Source organism: Ptychodera flava, chromosome 4 (genome assembly GCF_041260155.1).
Source record: "Ptychodera flava strain L36383 chromosome 4, AS_Pfla_20210202, whole genome shotgun sequence".
Taxonomy (NCBI): Eukaryota; Metazoa; Hemichordata; class Enteropneusta; family Ptychoderidae; genus Ptychodera; species Ptychodera flava.
This window is the reverse complement of record NC_091931.1, coordinates 40,379,547-40,399,680: the sequence shown is the minus strand read 5'-3', so window position 1 is coordinate 40,399,680 and position 20,134 is coordinate 40,379,547. Positions and strand designations below refer to the sequence as shown.

Here is a 20,134-nt window from a genome sequence, read left to right as displayed (position 1 = left end):
GCACAAAGCCCTCCCCCTTCGTCCAATAAGATGAGTACCTTAAACGTAAGGTCAATTTTTCATTTTTGCATATTTTTATTAAAGTGTTGTCTACTAACACAGTGAATATCATATCCCCTAAATGGTATTAATGATAGTTATAGGTCCCCGTCAGGTTGGTGCTAGTGCCGGTATATATTGTATTGTGCATAAAGCCCCGGCCCCCGTCCTTCTTCTACTGACATAAGTCCCTTAAGCGTGAGGATAATATTTCATTTTTGCGTATTTTTATCAAAGTCAGGACAATATTTCATTTTTGCATAGTGTTATCAAAATTTTATCTTCTTACAGAGAGAAAATCATAACCCTTCGTATTCACCCTTTCCCCCTCCCCTTCCCCCTTCGTTTTAGTTTTTCCCACATTAGCGTCGGAACAAAACACAGTATATCAATTTTAACACCCGAAGGAAAACTGTCAATTGAAGGAACGTGTGTGTTATTCGTCATTTTAATGAAGTTTTGATATACATTCTGTGTCAATGTTTTTCTCTACTTAACATACTAAGATGAACACATTGTCCAGTATAGCTATACATGATCTCTCTGTTCTTTATTTCAAAAAAAATTACTAAGAATTTCTGTCATCATGTCAAACACCATTTTACTCCCTATACTCCTGACCTACCTATAAACTATTAAAACTATTAAACTTTGGCAAAAATGTTTAAAAACTAAATATTCAATTTTTAGTACAATTTGAACAAATTCTGAAGCAGGGTATGCCGGAAATAGCTAACAATCGGGAGAGTACTTGAGTTCGAGAGTTTGACAATTTCTGAGTTTCTACGATCATTGTTTTTGTAATAACATGATTATCTGATAGTCTGACCCCCATTTGCAGCCATATTGTAGTAACACCTATTCTGTCGATGTATAGACATAAATACAATGTCATGCATTCTCACATTAGTAACATACATACATGTATTCATATATGTATGCATGCATGCATGCTAGCATCCATGTCTGTATATATGACGACAGCGCAGTGGAGTCGCGTGTCCATGCTAAATGTTGGGATTTTCTATTAGGTTTTGCGTTTCCAATGATTCAGCATTGTTTCTAGGAATCAGACGAAATTCATGTAATGTTCGCGGAAAATTACTTTCTTTACGTTACGGCCACTAAAAACCTCATACCACCCTTGAGTTGAATGGACCGATTTTCTGTGATACCGTTATTATTATGAAGTTTAAAGAACAGCGGAGTGAGACTACAACATTTCGTTCATATCGGACTATCGTACGAGTTCTTCTTGTATCGGTACAAAATCCACAAAATATAGTGCTTCAAAGGTTGTTTGCTAGCCTATATTCACATTAAATAAATCAACAATAATCGCACAAAATATTACACGTAATCATGACTACTTTGTAAGCTGACAAAGACGTCAAGTGCAGTGTATTGATCGAACGTGTACCCACTTTCTCTATTACCTCCCCTAACTACATCGCTTCTACCCCCTGTTGTTTTAGCAGAATAATATGAAACTTTTGTGGTCTTGATTAGGTGCGAATATGTTATTCTGAATGATAACATTCTGAGATAGTCAGTACACCATCGCGAGTCGTCTCCGTATACCTGTGGCAATATTTTCGTGAAAATCTGTTCACATACATATATCTAAAATTTGATAACAGCAAAATTTGCTCGGCGTAGGTTTTGACATTTTTGAAAAATAATTGTAACATCTGTATACAATGTCAGGAAATATATGTTTTTTCCCTGATAATCCAACAGACCCAGTGTAATTGGAGTCACGAACTAAAGCAACGAGGCTTTGGTGAAATTTGTAAGAAGGAAAATGAATGAATGATGTTGTTCATTCATCCTGCCGATGTTGCATTTGTAGGAATGGCCCAGACAGGGATTTCATCCAACTTCAGAAGCCACCATCCGTAAGTGTTCGCGAACACATTCAAAACGATAATGCAAATGATGTTCATTACGATGCCAGTTTTCAACTGAAAGTAGAATAGAAAAAATAATTTTCCAATTTTAAATTGCACTATTAAAGATCATAATGGAGCGTTACGAGTTCGACTGCAACAACAGTCGTCGTTATCATCATCATCATCATCATCATCATCATCCTTAATAAAAGCAACAAAATTATCATCACCATAAATATGTCAAATTTAATATGAAAGAATTGGAAGAAGGTGAAATAGAGAGAACTCACTTTGGTTGAAGAGAAAATAATATTGAACAAGAATGATACAGATTGCACCGCGATTCTGTAATTCCCATCCTGTTTGAGCAAATAAGTGGCTTGTTTAATAATTTATTTGTTTTCATGCCTTAATATCAACGAATGGTACAATCTCAGTTTAAGTACACTCATATTTACAACTTTGAACTTGTTGTAATATAAGTAGGTGAACTCTTATATAGAGCATTTAATAAATATTCATGGAAAAATGGACTATTTTTAAAAACTTGCCATTTGGTATGTTGTAGTAGCCTCCAACGATATTATCAGAGCATTGACGACTGTTCCGGATGGTAGGCAGAAAGCTAAATTGTTGGCCAACGTCAGCGACAGCACGAAGTAGTATGGGTGTACGCTTAGCTCCAATGACTGCGACGGAAATGTACATTTATCATGGTGAGAATCAAGAGATACATTTTACAAGGACTCTCAGAAAAGTTCACATAAGTACTGTTTCGAAAACAAATATATGGGATTATGATAAATTCGATGTTACTAGACGGTATGTTGTGTTTCGAGTCGCGATATTTAGCAACCATCTGCAGAAAGTTCAAGACATTTCAGACTCTACTGTAATCCATAATACCTTTGCATGGGACATCTGAGCATATGTGAAACAAACAAATGGCAAGCATAAAAAACATACTTTTGCACCAGGAGTTTTCCATGACTGCTCAATAACTCTAACAATACAAGGAAAAATCTACTCTTGCAATAGTCAAGAAACAATACTGGAAAATATTAAGTGGATTTATCGGCTGACGAGCAACTTTGATATATTGTAAACAGCAGGGAAACTTTAACTTTGCATGTGAAAAACAAACAAGCTGGTGTCGATTGGGCGTCTGTTGTGTTTTTTGCGTTTTGCGGCGGGGAGAGGAAAGAAGGAAACCTTTGTAATGGAGAAGCGGCGAATAAGGAGATGGCTTTCCTGATTGAAAGTGATAATACAGAAAAAGTGAGTGACAGGGGAGAGTATCTGTTTTTTATAGCAGGAAGACACAAACATCAACAACTTTCACTTCCTCACATTAACATTACTTTTTCAAGGATCTCATGTGGTATATTTACACGTGTAAACATGTACACCTACTCTCATAATATCTCGTGACTTACCGCCCTAGCGAGTATCGGCAAAGTAACTGCAAGAATTACTGCACCGCTGGTGATCTCCGTGAGTATTATCGCAATCAAAGTGACCGCTACAAGAATCTCCCAGTATTCCAGATCGCTGACAAAGGAAAACATTTCCCCCAACACGCCACCCAATCCAGACACCTTGAAATCAAATTCAAATGACGAATATGTTTAGAAGAATGGGAAAAGTATTCCATTTCAGAAATGCCGTGTATTATGACATGAATGGAATCACTCGGTTATCTTGAAGTTCGATCAAAGCATTGGTCGAGAGAGTGCCGCTCAATATACTTTAAGTCCTTCAAGCTATGCATGTCGATAAACAAATTATCGCAGCTCGCCATTTAGACAGGAAGGACATTTTTAAAATGTACTTGAAATTGCTGAAAATTTACTTGATTTTGTATTCGGCTATTTAGATCTTCGCCGAGATCAGCGGCCGACATGAAAATAACCTTCAAAAGAGAGATCACATATACTGTGTATGAATTGTGGTTTATATATTACCGTATACCTTTTGAATGTGCACCCTATCTGATACGAGTATATTTATCCCGATCTGAAAGCGTGAATTTTACAACTGAGGGTATAAAAAGCCTGCTTTGAAGTTGTTTTTTATGACGGCAGCTGGTCTAGGACTGACGAGTTGGAAGTTATAGATAATAGGTCCAATATCAATTAAACTTTCAGAAGAAGTAAGTCTGAGAACGTCCCACGGTCTACAAGTGGATCGATGCTAACATCTGCAGTACTGAGTTTAATACCAAACATATTGATCCGGAAAAGAACACAAAACACACAATAAATTACAATTACATAGAATGCTAAGTATAGGTTAGGAAGAGAGTGAAAAATTAAAACGATTCAAAAAGAGTAGCATGTCAATGAGCATGAGATTTATCCTCATTATACACAAGAATACCAAAGGTTTAGAAACGATTATTTCAGGAAAGTGTGGATGCATCGAAAGAAAGTTAGTGTAATCATTGTATGGTACGTGCACAAATATTTCATTGCCACGTTGATGTTGGGTCAACATGGCGTTTGCTCTTACCCTTGTGGCTTGGACAGAGGCCATCAATGTCCCTGCATACATCACTAAGCCCCACGGAACGATCTGTTGGCAGTATTTCCTTTCTAACAAGCCGACATATTTGGTATTTCGATCTTGAAAAAAACCCCAAAAAAACAAAAACAGTATTTAGATTAGCCAACACAAATCAGTCATAATTTTGAAAGAAGACGATTATGAAATAGCACTATTATTATAATTGCTTCTATTGTTTTTCATTTGTGATGATGATAATCCATTTTAAAGTGAACAATTTCGCAGATACTTGCGCTTGTCCCGTGAAAGGGTCACATACGAGTCATTCTCATGGCTGCCATGGTTGATTGACGATTGATTTCCTGACTGAGAAATACAATTCAATTCTGCTAGTCATCTATTTCTGATATCCATTTCTTTCTCCGTTTTGTGATTATTAAGTTTTAGTCGTCCCTTCTCTATTTTCCTATTCAAAACTTGTTGACTTTTATTGAATTCGTACCACGATTGAACTTACACAATGAAAGAATATAGCGATATCATGGAAAAAAGCTAGAACAATAGACAGCCACGCGATTTTGATTTTAGTGAATGCAATTCTCAGTTGGTCTCTTTAATAGGTTGATGGGATAAAGGTTGTGAGATGCAATGTCTACTATCTGCACACTCACCTTCAAGATTGAACGATGGCCTTTCACCCGGTAAGAGAAAACACATAAAAGCGACGAAACATGTTGCACTAGCGGACGTGACATACCTAAATGAAATGAAATAAAATTTAATACATTGAGAAGATGGACAGCAATATCTAGTGGTGGACAGTGCAATGTTAATATAGTGGCAAAGATTCTACCGATTGGTACTGATAGGCCATTATGTAAATCACCATAAGTGCGCTAGTAAGGGTATGAGGTGGAAACATATGATAAACATATGGATAACCTGTGCCAAAAATGTATGTTCTTTGCAGGGGTCTTTGTAAGTGATGAACCGACAGTGGTAACTATTTCGAGAGCAGATCTCGCGAGACTCTGATATCCAGAGTGTGGATCGGTTTTAAGCCATGCAAAACAATTATTAGCAAGTGATTCTATGAAAGCAATGTTGCAGTATATAAACTGGACTAATTGCAATTCTGAGGTTTGCAACACAAAGGATGTCTGTCGTGAAAGTATCCTAAACACTGCAGTCATGCAAGATCTCGTAACGGACGGCACTGTCTTTTGTGTTAAAACAATAGACATGAACCTGTGAACAAAACCTATACTTTTGAAATTTTCTACAATCGATATTTGTATCAGAAACACGTATAGAAGAACTCTGCTGGAATATTAAACACTTACCCGGGTTTGAACCATTCGTTCCAACCAGGCACGAACTGCGGTTCCTCAAAAACCCAGACGACAATCAAGAAGAGGAACACAAGGAGGGTTGTGACTTCTGCCCACCTTAAAGACAAATTGTATGTACAAATCAGCATTTTCGTGGCCCTTTGAGGGCGTCATCACTCGAGGGCGCCCTCTAAGGGGTTAATTAGCTTTGCGGGCGGGTGGGGTGCTCATACCTCACCAGGACGAGGTGCTGCACGGTCATTTTCAGTAACATTAACTACAAGGTGACTCGATCGTAAAATACAGGTGCAGCCAACGGAGCTATTCATCGAAAAAGCTATTCCGGAAGCATTTTTTGAGGGCAGGGGAAATTTTAATTTTACTAGGGCAGGGGACATATTTTTAGGTGGCAGGGGAGCAAATTTAGTTTTTTGTCGGGCAGGGCAGATATTGGTTTATTGTCCTGGGGACAGGGCTTGGCGAAAAACGAGGAGAGGGGAAGCTACTTTTAAAACGGGGACAGGGGAATTTCAGCCATGGTGTTTCCGGGATGGGGACACAGTGCAAGTACTTATACCTTTTAAAGGTTACCAGACTGTTAGACTTAGGCTATCGATTGACCCAACATCTCACTCTATGTACTGCGAGATGGAAACCAAATAAAAGGCCACTGCATGTATGTTTCTTCATGAGAATGTTAATTTCAGGGGCATTGTTTTTCTCAGGGCATGGGAAAATCGACAGGTTTTTTTTCATCACAGGGTAGGGTAGCTTCATGTCTGCAGGGAAATGGAATGACAAAATTTCGAGGGGAATTTTTTCCAGGGCAGGGGAAATCGGCAAGTTTTTTTTCGCCACAGGGCAGGGGAGCTTCAAACATTCACAGTGGGGAGGGGAAACAGGCAAAAATATGTGGGGAGCGGGTAAAAATGAAGTTTGAGTGCGGCAGGGTAAGTCGAAAAATTTTCAGTGGGAGGGCAAATTATGAAAAGCTAATTAATTACCCTCTTGACTTAAAATTAGTCAGTTCACATTACTTGTCATGTACAATATATCTTATCATAGTAAGGACCCCTTTAAAAGTGCATTGTTCATTGGCTGCACCTGAAAATAGTCATCTGTGCACCGGTTATTCACTCATATATCGCTTTATTCATCCATTTATCGTTTGTCTCGACGCCACAACCCATGTTTTCTGTCATGGCTTCCAAAGGTAAAGGAAAAACAGGTGGAAAGAACGCCGGAAAAAGTCGCGGTGGCAAGCAGACACCCATTGCAGCAGACGGAACCCCGTCGAACTTCGAGCCTACTGTCGAGGCCGTCGCATCCACCTTACTTCAAGAGTTCCAGAATCTACGTCTCGAAGTCCAATCCATTAAAAACCAGGTAGACGGAAAGATCCAAACCGGCAGGGAAGATGCTTCACCTGCTGCGGACGCTACTAATAAAGCAAATTTCCCGATGTTCAGTGATGTCCAAAGGCCCTCCGGGGAGTCCATCGATGAAAGCGCGGGAAACATAACCAACGTCACCAATGCAGCATCGTTTCCATATCAACAAAGAGTTAAAGAAAGACGTAGCTTGGTGGTTGAAGTATCTCGAAATTATAATGGGATATCACTAATACCACAGACCGACTGGTCACCTCCAGATGCCCTGATTACTACTGATGCATGTTTGCGGGGTGCTGGGGGCACATACGAAAATAACTTCTTCCATTGTACTTTCCCTAATCACATTGCAGAGGAGGGTCTTCACATAAGTGCACTTGAAATGCTAGCTGTTGTAGTGGCCTGTAAGGTGTGGGCAACTTGCATTACGGGACGACGTATCACTGTTAATTGCGATAATGAAGCTACTGTTAATGTTATCAACGCTGGCAGAAGTAAGGACAAATACATGTTACAGTTTGCTCGCGAATTATGGTACGTGGCAGCAAAATACAGTTTTGAAATTAGAGCTAAACACCTACCAGGTAGAGAGAACAGGTTAGCTGACTATTTAAGCAGGTGGTCACTTTCTGACAACTTCAGAAACTCCTTTCACAAATTAACCGCTGATAGGCCAATGAGTGAGACAAGGATTAGCCTTGATTTGTTTTCCATGTCTCACGTGTGGTAACCTGCATTTCTTACAGGGCGAGAAGCACACAGAAGACTGAGTTTATTCAGCCAAACGGTCGAAACCATGAGACTGGCTTACGCGGAGGGCACACTGCACAACTTTTTTTCAGTTGGAAGACATATTTCTCCTTTTGCATCGTTTATGGCTACAACCCAATCCCTGCTCAGCCGGCTACACTTTGTTTGTTTGTCCAGTTTCTTTCATCGTCGATCACCAATGTTCGTACCTTAAGCAACTATCTAAATGCACTCCGGTCTTGCATGAATGTAATGGTTTCCCCGGGGAAGTAGTCCACCACTTTATGGTTACACTTGTTCTAAAGGGCATTAGACGCCAGTATCCGCAAATCCACAAACGCAAACTGGCAATAACTCCATCGATCTTACTGACAATTTACCGACACCTTGACATGACATCTCCTTTAGACATCTCTCTGTGGGCGGCCTTCCTCACAGCCTTTCATTTATTTTTGCGCAAGTCAAACTTGGTTCCCCCTTCTCGATTACGGTTTGACCCCAGATTTCACCTAGCCCGACAAAACTTCCGCTTTGTTGATTCAGGCGTTGTCATAGCTTTAACCTGGTCTAAAACAAATCAGTTCCAGGAGCGCATCCACTCTATTCCCATTATGCCATTGCCCGGCTCACCATTATGCTTGGTTGAAGCCCTACGACGAATGTTTACTCATATTCCCGCCCCTGCTGGCGCCCCAGCCTTTCTGCTTCAAACCTCCCCTTCCCTGGTACCCATAACTTACCGCACTTTCACTTCTCAGTTACATCGCCTTCTAAATGCAGCCGGATTCCCGGCTAAGTCCTTCTCGGGCCATAGTTTTCGTCGCGGGGGAGCGACAGCAGCATTCACTGCCAATACCTCAAGCGATCTCATCAAACTCCATGGCGATTGGAAATCCCAGGCGTATCATGCTTATCTCGAAATCCCGTTCTCAAAGCGCCTGGAAGTTTCCCGTCGTCTCAACATGTACTTGAGCACATTTGACGCTTAGATAATTAGGGTTGTCAAGAGACAATTTTCATATGCTTTGTACCTTTCCAGTTTAAAACAATGTATTCAGAGACGATATTAGCAGGCTTTGTACCTTTGTAGTTTTAAAGATATGTATTGCATTTTCTATGCAAATGTACGTGTACATGGTTCATGGTTGAATCTAGTTAGCAGAGCGTTTAGAGCTTCTTAACTTTTACTTTAGCATATTGTAAGCTTAAAAATATATAGTGCCGTCAACGAGTCATCGTTCAATAACGAGCTTTATACCTTCAAAGTTTTAAGAGGTAGTATACCGTCTGTACATTTGTTCCGCAATCGTAATCATGGTTTATTCGGATTGTGCTGGCGTCCTTACATTTTTTCCGCTGCATTTTTACTCCAAGCCCCACGGTTCAGAATACGTTAATTCTCACTGCATTGTATTATTCGTAGTTTTCCTACAACCGTGGGTGTCACAGCTTGGCGGTCTGTTTGGCAGTTTCTCAGCAGGTGCAGCATTAAACGGGGCACCTTGCCTCAGACCGCCAGTCTGTGTTCAGTGCGTTCTTTATTGCAACTCGGTGCTAGCAGAGGGTAATTGTGGCCCTTTGAGGGCGTCATCACTCGAGGGCGCCCTCTAAGGGGTTAATTAGCTTTGCGGGCGGGTGGGGTGCTCATACCTCACCAGGACGAGGTGCTGCACGCTCATTTTCAGTAACCTCCCACCCACCCTAGCTCTAGTGTTTCATTCATAATTTTTCACCATGTTGCGTGTTGTATTTTCATCGACATGTTTACGAAAGTTTTTAAATGTTTTATAGCATCACAGTTGTTTGCTTTGTATCTACTCAAACAGAGTGTCTTGAACTCAAAGCATTTGTTCAATATTTGGTCATTGTCATTGTAACTTTATAGCATGCGTTGTATGGCAGTTTCTCAGCAGGTGCAGCATTAAACGGGGCACCTTGCCTCAGACCGCCAGTCTGTGTTCAGTGCGTTCTTTATTGCAACTCGGTGCTAGCAGAGGGTAATTGCCTCAATAGTGTCTCTTTTTAAGTGATCTTGAAAGGAAGATCACTTTGACTTGAAGATGAAAATTCAGCAATCAACGACAGTAGTGCTGCAATTTAAATGTTACAAAAGAGGAAATACAATGCGAGATATTGGCTGATTGTAATAAAAGGTCAGCAAAAAACTGGTTACTCCCACAATCTGATGTATGTTTAACGTTTTTTCCTAATACTTAAAACGGGGGTGAGGGATAACTTCCTGATTATCGATAGTTGCACAAGTCTTTCACACCGTGTGCAAAGTCGACACGCTTTACCTGACGATTGAGCGTAAAGAAAATGCATGTAGGTGCTCACGACATGGAGCCGAGTTCGTCATATTGTTTACGAAGGGCGAGAGCGACCCTATCCTTCTTTTCGTCCTCGTTTCCACGGCAACAACATCCCGGGGATGATCTTCTATTTCGCAGACAACACCAAAAGCTGTTTCTTAGATTAAAATCAGAATGCCTTTTCAATGAATAACTTTGATTGGATTTGACATTGTAGAACGAGGAGATCAAGAGACAGATTTACATTTGTTATGTTAGTCAAAATTTTGTTGTTTGTCGCAAACTCGGCACAAAATATTGGCATGTGTCTTCTAGGTATAACTGGTGTTGGATGGCTTCAATTTTGTGTTAACAAATGCAATCTCCTTCTTCTCAAAGTGAAAGATTCAGTCGTGTGCTGGCGCTCCGGCACTCTGCAACCTACGACCCTTTACTACGACTGAAGGTACGCTGTTGAAATCCTGTTCTCCAACAAAATTTTGTTGGAACCAATCATATTACAGGAACGAGTTAATTGGCAGTATGTAGGGTTACAAGACCGCCCACACCGCTCACTCATTATGTCATTACGGTCATTATGAATGTAAATAGCCCATGTGATGAATATTCAAATTACACTACCATGATTCACATATTTGAGAAGTCTGTAACGTCAGTTGTGGGCGGTACTCTTTTTCTTTTGAGTTTGCCGCGGCCAATTAGTATGCCTTCAGTCGTAGTAAAGAGTCGTAGGTCGCTGTGCGCCGGAGCGCCCGCACACGACTGAATCTTTCAGTCTACCTTCTTCTATAAGGCAATTGAATGTCAGTGCCTGCTTGAATAGGAGAAACGTTAAAAATGCATACCCAAGGTCCAGATAATAGAACGCAAGCCACATCCAAGCGAGTGGTAACGATACTACTACTGTTGGTGCGGAGAACAAAAACCAGTTTCCAAAATTCACTTTTGCTTCAGGACCGTAGAAGCTGTGGAAAACAATATAAGATTATTCAAAAAATACCGGCATTTTGTATCCGAGAACTTTGTACAGCGTTAAAGATCCATTAGCTGTAACTTTCGTCATTTTTTTTTAAATTTTGTTTGTTCTGCGTATCATCTGCAGTTTCTTGTTTGAATCCCTGAACCAAGGAGAAATTCCTAATATTTAGCTCATAAATATATCCTATATGAGTATAATCTGCATTGTTATTGTTTAAATTTTGTATTCAGGTCCGGACTAAAATACATTTATCAACAATAACAATGGTCATTTCACATATACAGGCTGTGTTGGCAAGCAGGACACCGGGCATTGATCATGATGATTGGATTATGGTGAAATTCTGTAGTTGATACATTGAAACAGAGTAGTGAAAAATTACGCAAAAGTTACAGCTAATGTCCCTTTAAGAAAATTTTAAAACATTTCACGAAGAGAATCTTTTTTACAAAAATAAGCAATATTTGCTATGTTCTTGACGTATTTTATAATGGCTACGCAGACATGTTCAGATAAAAGATATAAGTCCACGATATATGAAAAATGTTTCTTCAAACATTTACTCATTTGGGCCTACGCCTTCGTAAAATAAAACACGTCGATTACTTTACAGTCAATAAATCTAAAACAAATTTTGCCTCACGCTTGGACAGTCAGAAAGGTAGCTGCGACACAAAACATGATTCACATTGGATAATGACATGAGAAGGAGCGAATATTAAAGGTATGTGTGATTTTTTCACCTTACTACAATAGCCATGAAGTATACAACGTGAATTAAGGTGACGCTGCACGTAACACAGCGTATTTGCTCAAAATCTCATTTTTGGAAAGATTCATTCAATTCTAAGTAGTCTTTGAACTGAAGATTGAAATATTGGTTGGGTTCACCTTTTAGCTTGTCAAGCAATCGTAAGTTGGGTGAGAAAGAAGTGTAAATTTATGTAAATTTATGAAAACAACGCGATTTCCTGACTTCTTTTTACTCCAAAATTTCAAGATTTCCGAAGAATTTATCTCCACTCTAAAACTGGCACGGTCAAATTTTCTGAAGTTTTCACATTATGTTCTTTAAAATACCTAACAAAACGACTATTTTGTGTTTAAATAAAGTTCTTACATTTTGAATTGGTAGCATATCTTAATTTTGATTATCATATTTTTTTCACTTTTTCGAGTGTCAGTCTTTCAACCCCTGCCATTTTAGAATGAGGACTGACGCAAAATACAATAGTGCTACATATATTCTTGTTTCAACTGAAATATTACATTTCAGAAAATATAAGTTTTTTACTTAAATCAATTGTTATCATTAATATCGAAATTGAGGTTTTCTACCTAAAAAATACACCCCTTCATCCTTTGAGTAAATTATTGCTGCCATACTAAACTTTAGACTCTCTGCGTTTTGAAAATATACAGTATGAGGGGGTTTCCTTGTCATCTTTGATGAGAAATATTGCTTTGAAAAAAGCCTGTTGGTTACGTGCAGCTCCACCTTAAATAAATGCTGTGCAGTTTTTGTGAAAACTAGAACATCTGACAATCGCCCAACTCATGCGTTGCATTGTTTAAAAGAGGGTACATCAATCCACATTCACGCGCCTCACTCAGAATCAGATTTGAAGGAGTTGTGATGAATCTCTCGTAGTAATTCCGATCAACATCAGATTTATCCATAGTCTTTAGAAAGGGAACTCCACTTGTGTAATTGTATCACTGGATTTCTTTGCACAAACATTTTCGAAAAGTTACACCGGCTGTAAAGATCTTCTGTCAGCTCCCCTGCATGGATGTATAATAGTCTTCGCATGTATTAGACGCGGTACTCGTCCGGACTATAGCTTGCCAATTTGTCTCCCATGCAAACACCAAATGACAACGAGAAAGATCCTACCTAAAGGTGCAGGCTCCACTCAGATGTTCACCATGATCTGGTGAACCAAGTTATGCTCACCGAAGTTCAATAGCTTTGTATGAAAGAACAAAATTATATGATATGATTTTGAAGACGACATCTATTTCTTAACCAATGAGAGCCGATTGCCAATGAACCATGGACCGCCTATGATTGAACACACTGTCACCTTGGTTGTGCTTCCTGCCGCTTGTTTGGGAACCCTATGATGAGAATTTTGATGGGCATACCAAAGAAGAAACAAAGACATAAGCGCACATGTGAAAAGTGACAAGAGACAGATGACCAGAACAAGTCTAACGAATCATAGATGGTTGAAGCAATCTCGCTGTATTTAGTGGGTACTTACACTTGTAAGTTGGCATTCATTATAATTTGTATCACACTTCCAACCGAAGAAGCCGCGCCCCCAATCGTTGCCGAATAAACAAGACCAATGTTGAAGCATGCCCTTATGTCGTATTCGGCTTTCTCTGAATTCTTGTCCTTCAATTCCTCACTTTCAAGACTCAGAATTTCGGTACTTTTGTTTGTACCAGTTGCCATATCACTATTGTCTCTGTAATGTGGACATGTTGGAGTGTAAGTGTCAATATAGCAAGCGACTTGCCATAAAAAAATCAGAATGTCCATGTGATACAAATGACAAACCTTTAAGGTAATATGCACCTCGAAAGTGAAAGACTTAAACTTTTGCTCAAACTTTCCTCAGTGAAACTTTCAACCATTCTCTTACCAAATCAAGAATAAAAATCAGGGGTCACCGTGCAAACTTTTGTACTAGAGAGACAAATAACTTGCGATTTCTCGATATTTGAAATCCAAAATGGCCGCCATCCCTGTGTTAATTCTATGAGAAAAAATAAAATTTTCGATTTTCGAAAAACTAAGACGGTGAAAACTTTTCTTTCGCCAAGAGCTTCAAAATGAGCCCCCACAAGTGGTAGGTCAGAAGAAAATTGATAAAATTTGAAGGCCTGAATTTCTGTCCCCGAGGTGCGTTCTACCTTAAGAGGAAAGTATAATGAACGACTCAAGTCGCCATCATCTGTTGAATAGCAAACAATATAAATTTTCTTTTGTCATGTCAAATAAGAAAAAATTAACATCTTTCTATGCCGAACCACAAGTTGTTATGTGCCTGACCTTCTGATAAATCACTCTTTATGCATGAATACACATTACTTTGAAAGTTATACAAAATTGTTCTCTGCATACTCTTCTGTGACTGTATGTCTCTCAAAATAAATCAAAATTCGAAATGAAATGCAATGAAACAATTATGTTTTTTATTTTAACTGGCAAGCCTTGAAGTTTATAAAATTTTGCTAACGACGCGAACAAGAGCGTTGTAGTTTACCATTTGGTTTAGCAAATCAGGCAAGGCGTCTACAGCTATGTACCATGTATATTAAAGTGATTATTCATACAGTTAAAGTTCATAACCATACCGCTTCATTTCGTCAGCCACATCTGCTAATTCCAAGGAAATGCCGTCTTCAAGTCTGGTTTTTTTGACCGAGTCCGAATCGTCTCTGTCAAATTGCTGAAAGTTAACGGATAGCATTATCCAATATATTGGAATTATGGTTCTTTATTACTAAAGATTTTTGTAACCCGGACGCACCACGATTGCATATCTTAAGTTCTTTTACTCAATTACCATCAGTCTTCATCATAAAGATAACATTCCTAAACAAAATGCGATGTAGAGAGTATGTCATTGAAGACCACGTGTTTCCACAAACCAATCATTATACGTTTCTATTCTCGTTTTACACATACCTTGTTATCTGAAGGTGATTCATCAAACGAAGTAGACAGCAGATCCACTAGAGCCTCAACGATCGGTAGCATCATGGATACCAGGGAAAGGTTTAATATCCACAAGGAAAGGAATCCATTGACGAGCATCAGAGCCAGTAACAACCTTAAAGAATTATTCGTACAAATAAAATATGTGCATTCCATTCATGTTTTAACAACTTTCAAGGGCTCATTGGGCACATCCATTTACTTGAGGTTATTTTGTAAATGATATACAGTAGGGTAGCACAGTGTTGTCACGTCTCTTCGTAGCTAAGTGCCAGGGCAGATACGTATTACTTCTAAATGCATGTATGTCCGTGCCGTCAACTGACGGTTGATAAGTTATTTTCGTGAGCCCACATACCTTACAACTTAGAGTTGGTGGTATTTAATATTAAAAATTAAACGTTATGTTAAGTAAACGTTGCAATGTTTACGGGAAGTTAATAACAACAGTGAGTCGATGGAAAATTCAATCTGAAATGTCGGCTCATAGATGCATGCAAATCAGTAGATCTGTTTAGACCATTGTTGACCTAACTATATTGAATTAAGAACGATTCACTCGGTTTGGATGATTTGCACGGCGAAGATTTGTCACCGTATAGATAATACAGTAAGCACGAGCTTTTTCAAGTTATTACAATAAATTCTAACTTCATAAAGCCAACAAAAGCATTGCCATGATTTGTGTGATACTCCTAAAAGATATTTAATATTTCTCTACGAGTCAATACCATCTATATTTTGACGTTTTCTCCTAACTTAAATGTATGCATTTTTCAAAGCAGTTATGAGAAACGTTTCGAGAGTAAAGCTTGAAGATATTCAACGAAATGTTAACGCGTGGTTTATTACTGGTGTTACTGATTTTTGTGCAAACTATCCTCTCGTATTCACCGGTTCACCGACCCATTCCTATATTTAGGGACGGCGATGTTGTACAGGATCTTTGGGGATTGTTAACAGTCGTTGTTTCCCCCTCGATCAAACCGGGATATGCAATTGTGTTTGGCGAAGATGATTCTACTAGTGACGATTAGCTATAGATATTCAGAAAAGTCAATCGCAACAATACTTTCCTTCTTATAAAGAAACTGATCCAACAAAAAGACGGCGAAAAGATCATAGGAAAACGTCTGTGTGCAGCATATATGCAACATTATGCTTGGAAATCCTCTAAGTCCCACGTGTTTAACTTGGAATTGGTCGGAAAAAGTCCTCTGATAAATGATTTAGTGCCTTTAGAAATTTACGATTGTGCAAGAAAAAATTATAGCTTTCTGGGCAACTTCTTTAAATGTAATCCTCTGTGAATATTTCAAAACATTGACTGTGGTGGGAATGGACCCTAAAGAATGACCATATCATACAGGGGAGATCATGATACGTTTTACAAAAGCTGTCAAAAGGGTTGTACACTATGATCCAGGACATCGCTATACACCTTATTCTATGAACTCTTTGACTGCCGAGACGCTCTTGAGTACAGTAATTTTTATTCGGAAACAAAACAGCTTACCATTTAGGATCAGATCCCGCGATGAGCAGTGCCCGCAAGGCAATCCTTCGGTGAAGTCCATAACGTTCTACCGCGGATGCAATGAACATCAGAGAGACGAAGAGCACAATGAAGTCAATCATGAAAAACTCACAAGTCTCATCTATGGTTAGAATTCCAAGCATTGGATACATGAACAGACCTATCAAGCCTGTCGCTTGCAACGGTATAGGTTGTACGATCCAGTAAACCAAGAGAATCAGCATGACGTAACCACATCTTGCTGCCTGAATACATCGATAAAAATAAAAATACAAGAAAGGTGTTGTGTTTGTACTTTCGAAACCGTGCTTTCTTATGAATATTGATAGCTTGGTTTAAGTGCACATGCTACATGTCATTTAATACATCGAATGGTGCATTAAATGGGACGATCAGAGAGAGAGAGAGAGAGAGAGAGAGAGAGAGAGAGAGAGAGAGAGAGAGAGAGAGAGAGAGAGAGAGAGAGAGAGAGAGAGAGAGACTTTGATGTTAGTGTCTAATATTAGACGAGTTAGGTATGGCAGATGCCCGACATACTGTTTTAATATCCGATAAAATCGATAATATCGTCTAAAAGCTAAGTTAGAGTCTAATATTAGATGAGTGGGGAAGAGGCAGATGCCCGACATACTGTTTTATAAGATTATATCCGATAAAATCGATAATCTCGTCTAAAATCTAAGTTAGAGTCTTCTAATATTAGAAGCAGATTGGTGGAAAATTCTAAAAACACTGTTTTATCGGATAATGTCGATAATATTTTCCCTATTAGATCACTTTGGTCTCATATTCCTGGAACTCTCTAACTTAGACATTTTAGACGATATTATCCGATAATAAAGAAAAAGCCTATGTCGCGCTTTCATGCCGATAGTGAGTCCGGTACCCTAACCACTGTCCCACATTGTGACATTGTAAGGCTGCGTTTACAATCACTTCTGGAGAAGGGAATTGACTGAGGGGGATTTGGAAATATCAAGGGTACTTTAGGAGCATTTGAAGGGCTATGGAGACACAAAGGTGGGACGCAAACGAAAGTACCTCTGATTGATATGAAATATGTGTTAGCTTGTCCATTTATTACTGAAACTTTTGGGTAATTTCTTGGTGGTTTTGTTTTTTGTACGTGTCTCTACTGTAATTTCTGGTTCTACTCCCTGAAGCCTAATTAAGAGTCTAATTTTTAACTAATCAACATACTTTAGCCATATGTGTAAAGTCAGCATCGTCATTGTTAAAACTTAATTCAAGTCCTGACTAGAATTCATTTGTCATCAATAACAATGATTACGGTCTTTACATATTTACAGAGTATTTTGCCAAACAGAATATTTGTTATTCTAGCGTTGTGGGAAGTAGAACAACAAACTGCAGTTGATGCTTGAACAAAACATACTGAAAAATTGGCCAAAAAGTATAGCTAATGCCCCTTTCATACAATTATGTTAACTGTGTTTAGTTTTCCTCACAGGTGAGGGAAGTCATCCATTTTCCAAACTTCTTTTATGTGATCGCTGTTTTCCTACTTCACAAGATGGATTTTTCCTATAAGAGAAAGTGAGTCAAAACAGCACCTTCCTTCCTTGGAAGAGAAACACACACACTCTCGTACCGAAAAAATCTGTCCAATTCAAAATCAGCTAGTTTTATTCTGAGGAGCGATTTTAAAATTACAGCAAGTCAGAAGGGGACATTTGAACGCATTTGATTTTCTTACGTGGGCATTTTGAAAAAGCAGAGAACCTTTTTTTGATCCCCCCCCCTCCAGAGGTATTTGTGAATGTAATCTATTCTACATTGTTAATGTTTTGCATTACAATAGTGAAAGATAACTTTACACAAACACATTTATGCAAACATGTAAGTTTCGTTGATATATTGGCTTAGAGGCTTAAGGAGGCCAGCTATTTTCCAGCTGTATGACCAAACGACTTAATTAACTGAACACAACTCTAACATGATAATACTCACGCGAGAACCAACAATTGAGGACTGCTGCTTAAACCGCTAGACTGCCAGACCGGTACAGACAAGTATGAGTGCCATGACCTTGGCACATATACATACTCACAGTCGTACTCACTCACTTACACGACAAACATTTTACATTCTGACAGACGCCTACACGACACGATTAGAACTAATTTGAGAGAATTGGATCTTTATATTTTTCAGATTTCTCAAAACTGTTTTCTGCCCTATAGCTGAATGTTGCAATATTACAAATGCATTACTTAAAGCCCCGATAGCTGCGAATGTGTAATAAACCGAAATACTGCATTTTTGCACTTTCCCGTGGGGGCGCCATTTTATGAATGCGGCACCCGTTTATTATTTAACCTGTTAAAATGCGTAGGCATGACCCGAATCAGCGAGCTGTGATACTTCTATACATGTCCTCCAGTTAGCACATTTACTCGAACCAAATTTGGTTTGAAATGACCAAATTAGTTCCAAACGTGTTACATAAAACTGACGTCGTGTGCAAAACCATTTCATTGTCACCTTAACAAACACCAATCGTCGCTCTTATGATGTTAACGCTAAAAGTTTGTTGGTATAGACTGATTCGACTCCGAAACAAAAATATGTTAAATGAAGGATTTTGGATAAGTTCATTCACTGACTTTCTAGACAACAAAATACATTTTTACCTTCCACTGACCCTTTGTAGCATCCATAAGACCGTAGATTTATAATGTCTCTAACGAAAGACTCCAAAGTGATCATACCAGTTAATACGGTCACATTTGAACCCAAACTGTTGATCCCTTATTCAATCAATGTAACCATCGACGATGTAATCAGCTGTCAGACTGAAGGACTATAATATAATGATAGGCTCCAGCTTTTCTGAACATTTGAAAGTGCTGATAGAATTTTGCATATCGTTATCTACTATTTTTGGATGTTCAAATACGTCTTTTAAAGGGTACAGACAGTCGCATTGCACGAGACTGGTGTTAAGTAAGAGTGAGTAGATTAGAGGAGAGTTAAATACAGTCCCGCTGAATATTATACACGTATTTGACTCGGCACAGAGTAAATATTCCTTGGCTTACCGCCATTATCCGATGGCTTTCCTTTTCCAGTTTTTGTAAAGTCATTATCCCTGTATACAATAACCAAACAGTAATGTTTGATCTCCTCCACCATGTGTGACCTACCCCAAATGCATGACCTTCCCAAGAAAGACTTTTGCAAAAAATGAGACCTTAATCGGCATACCTGTGAATCAAAATAAATAATGAGCAACGGTGACTGCAACAGAGGAGTTAACCATAGTGTCAAGACATTCCGCTTGAAAAATAAATATGTCAAAACTTCCTTGCAGGTCGCCATGGCTTAGAGTACTCCTGAGAATTTGTGAGTCCAACGCTGACAGCTGAAGTTAAACAGGTAGTTACAGGGTTCAGAGTGTTCCAGGGGCCGGGGAAACACTCCCGATGAAAGAGATACTCCTGTATGACAGCCCTCTTAGACGTGGTCTTCATCAAGTTGATATAAGATTGGATGTGCCATTTCTTCAAGTTTATGGTCTAAATGGGGTCTGCTGTCAAGAAATTTCAGTGTTTTATTAATTCATCAAGTTTTACCAGAAACGGCCTGCTTTGCAATGTCTCTGCTGTGATTTTTTCTCCGCCGGCTTCTCCGCTTAAGCTTTT

General features: G+C 38.9%; 1 protein-coding gene across 3 annotated transcripts; it reads right to left on the bottom strand.

Annotated features, from left to right (window-relative positions):
• Nucleotides 1-460: 460 nt before the first annotated feature.
• LOC139131751 (Na(+)/citrate cotransporter-like) lies at nucleotides 461-20,055 on the bottom strand. 3 transcript variants are annotated; one of them, XM_070697972.1, is made up of 13 exons: nucleotides 19,698-20,055; nucleotides 16,449-16,714; nucleotides 14,903-15,047; nucleotides 14,569-14,663; nucleotides 13,467-13,676; nucleotides 11,066-11,185; nucleotides 10,246-10,371; nucleotides 5,780-5,884; nucleotides 5,108-5,193; nucleotides 4,443-4,555; nucleotides 3,368-3,529; nucleotides 2,483-2,620; nucleotides 461-2,003 (listed from the first exon to the last, which is right to left on the bottom strand). In XM_070697972.1, the coding sequence occupies exons 1-13, from the start codon at nucleotides 19,809-19,811 to the stop codon at nucleotides 1,866-1,868; spliced, it is 1,818 nt and encodes a 605-aa protein (XP_070554073.1). In that variant the 5' UTR covers nucleotides 19,812-20,055; the 3' UTR covers nucleotides 461-1,865. The 3 variants fall into 3 exon arrangements, with proteins under 3 accessions (XP_070554073.1, XP_070554072.1, XP_070554074.1); XM_070697971.1 differs by having other exon boundaries at nucleotides 472-2,003; nucleotides 10,246-10,377; nucleotides 19,698-19,891; XM_070697973.1 differs by lacking the exon at nucleotides 19,698-20,055 and having other exon boundaries at nucleotides 472-2,003; nucleotides 10,246-10,347; nucleotides 16,449-16,711.
• Nucleotides 20,056-20,134: the final 79 nt, after the last annotated feature.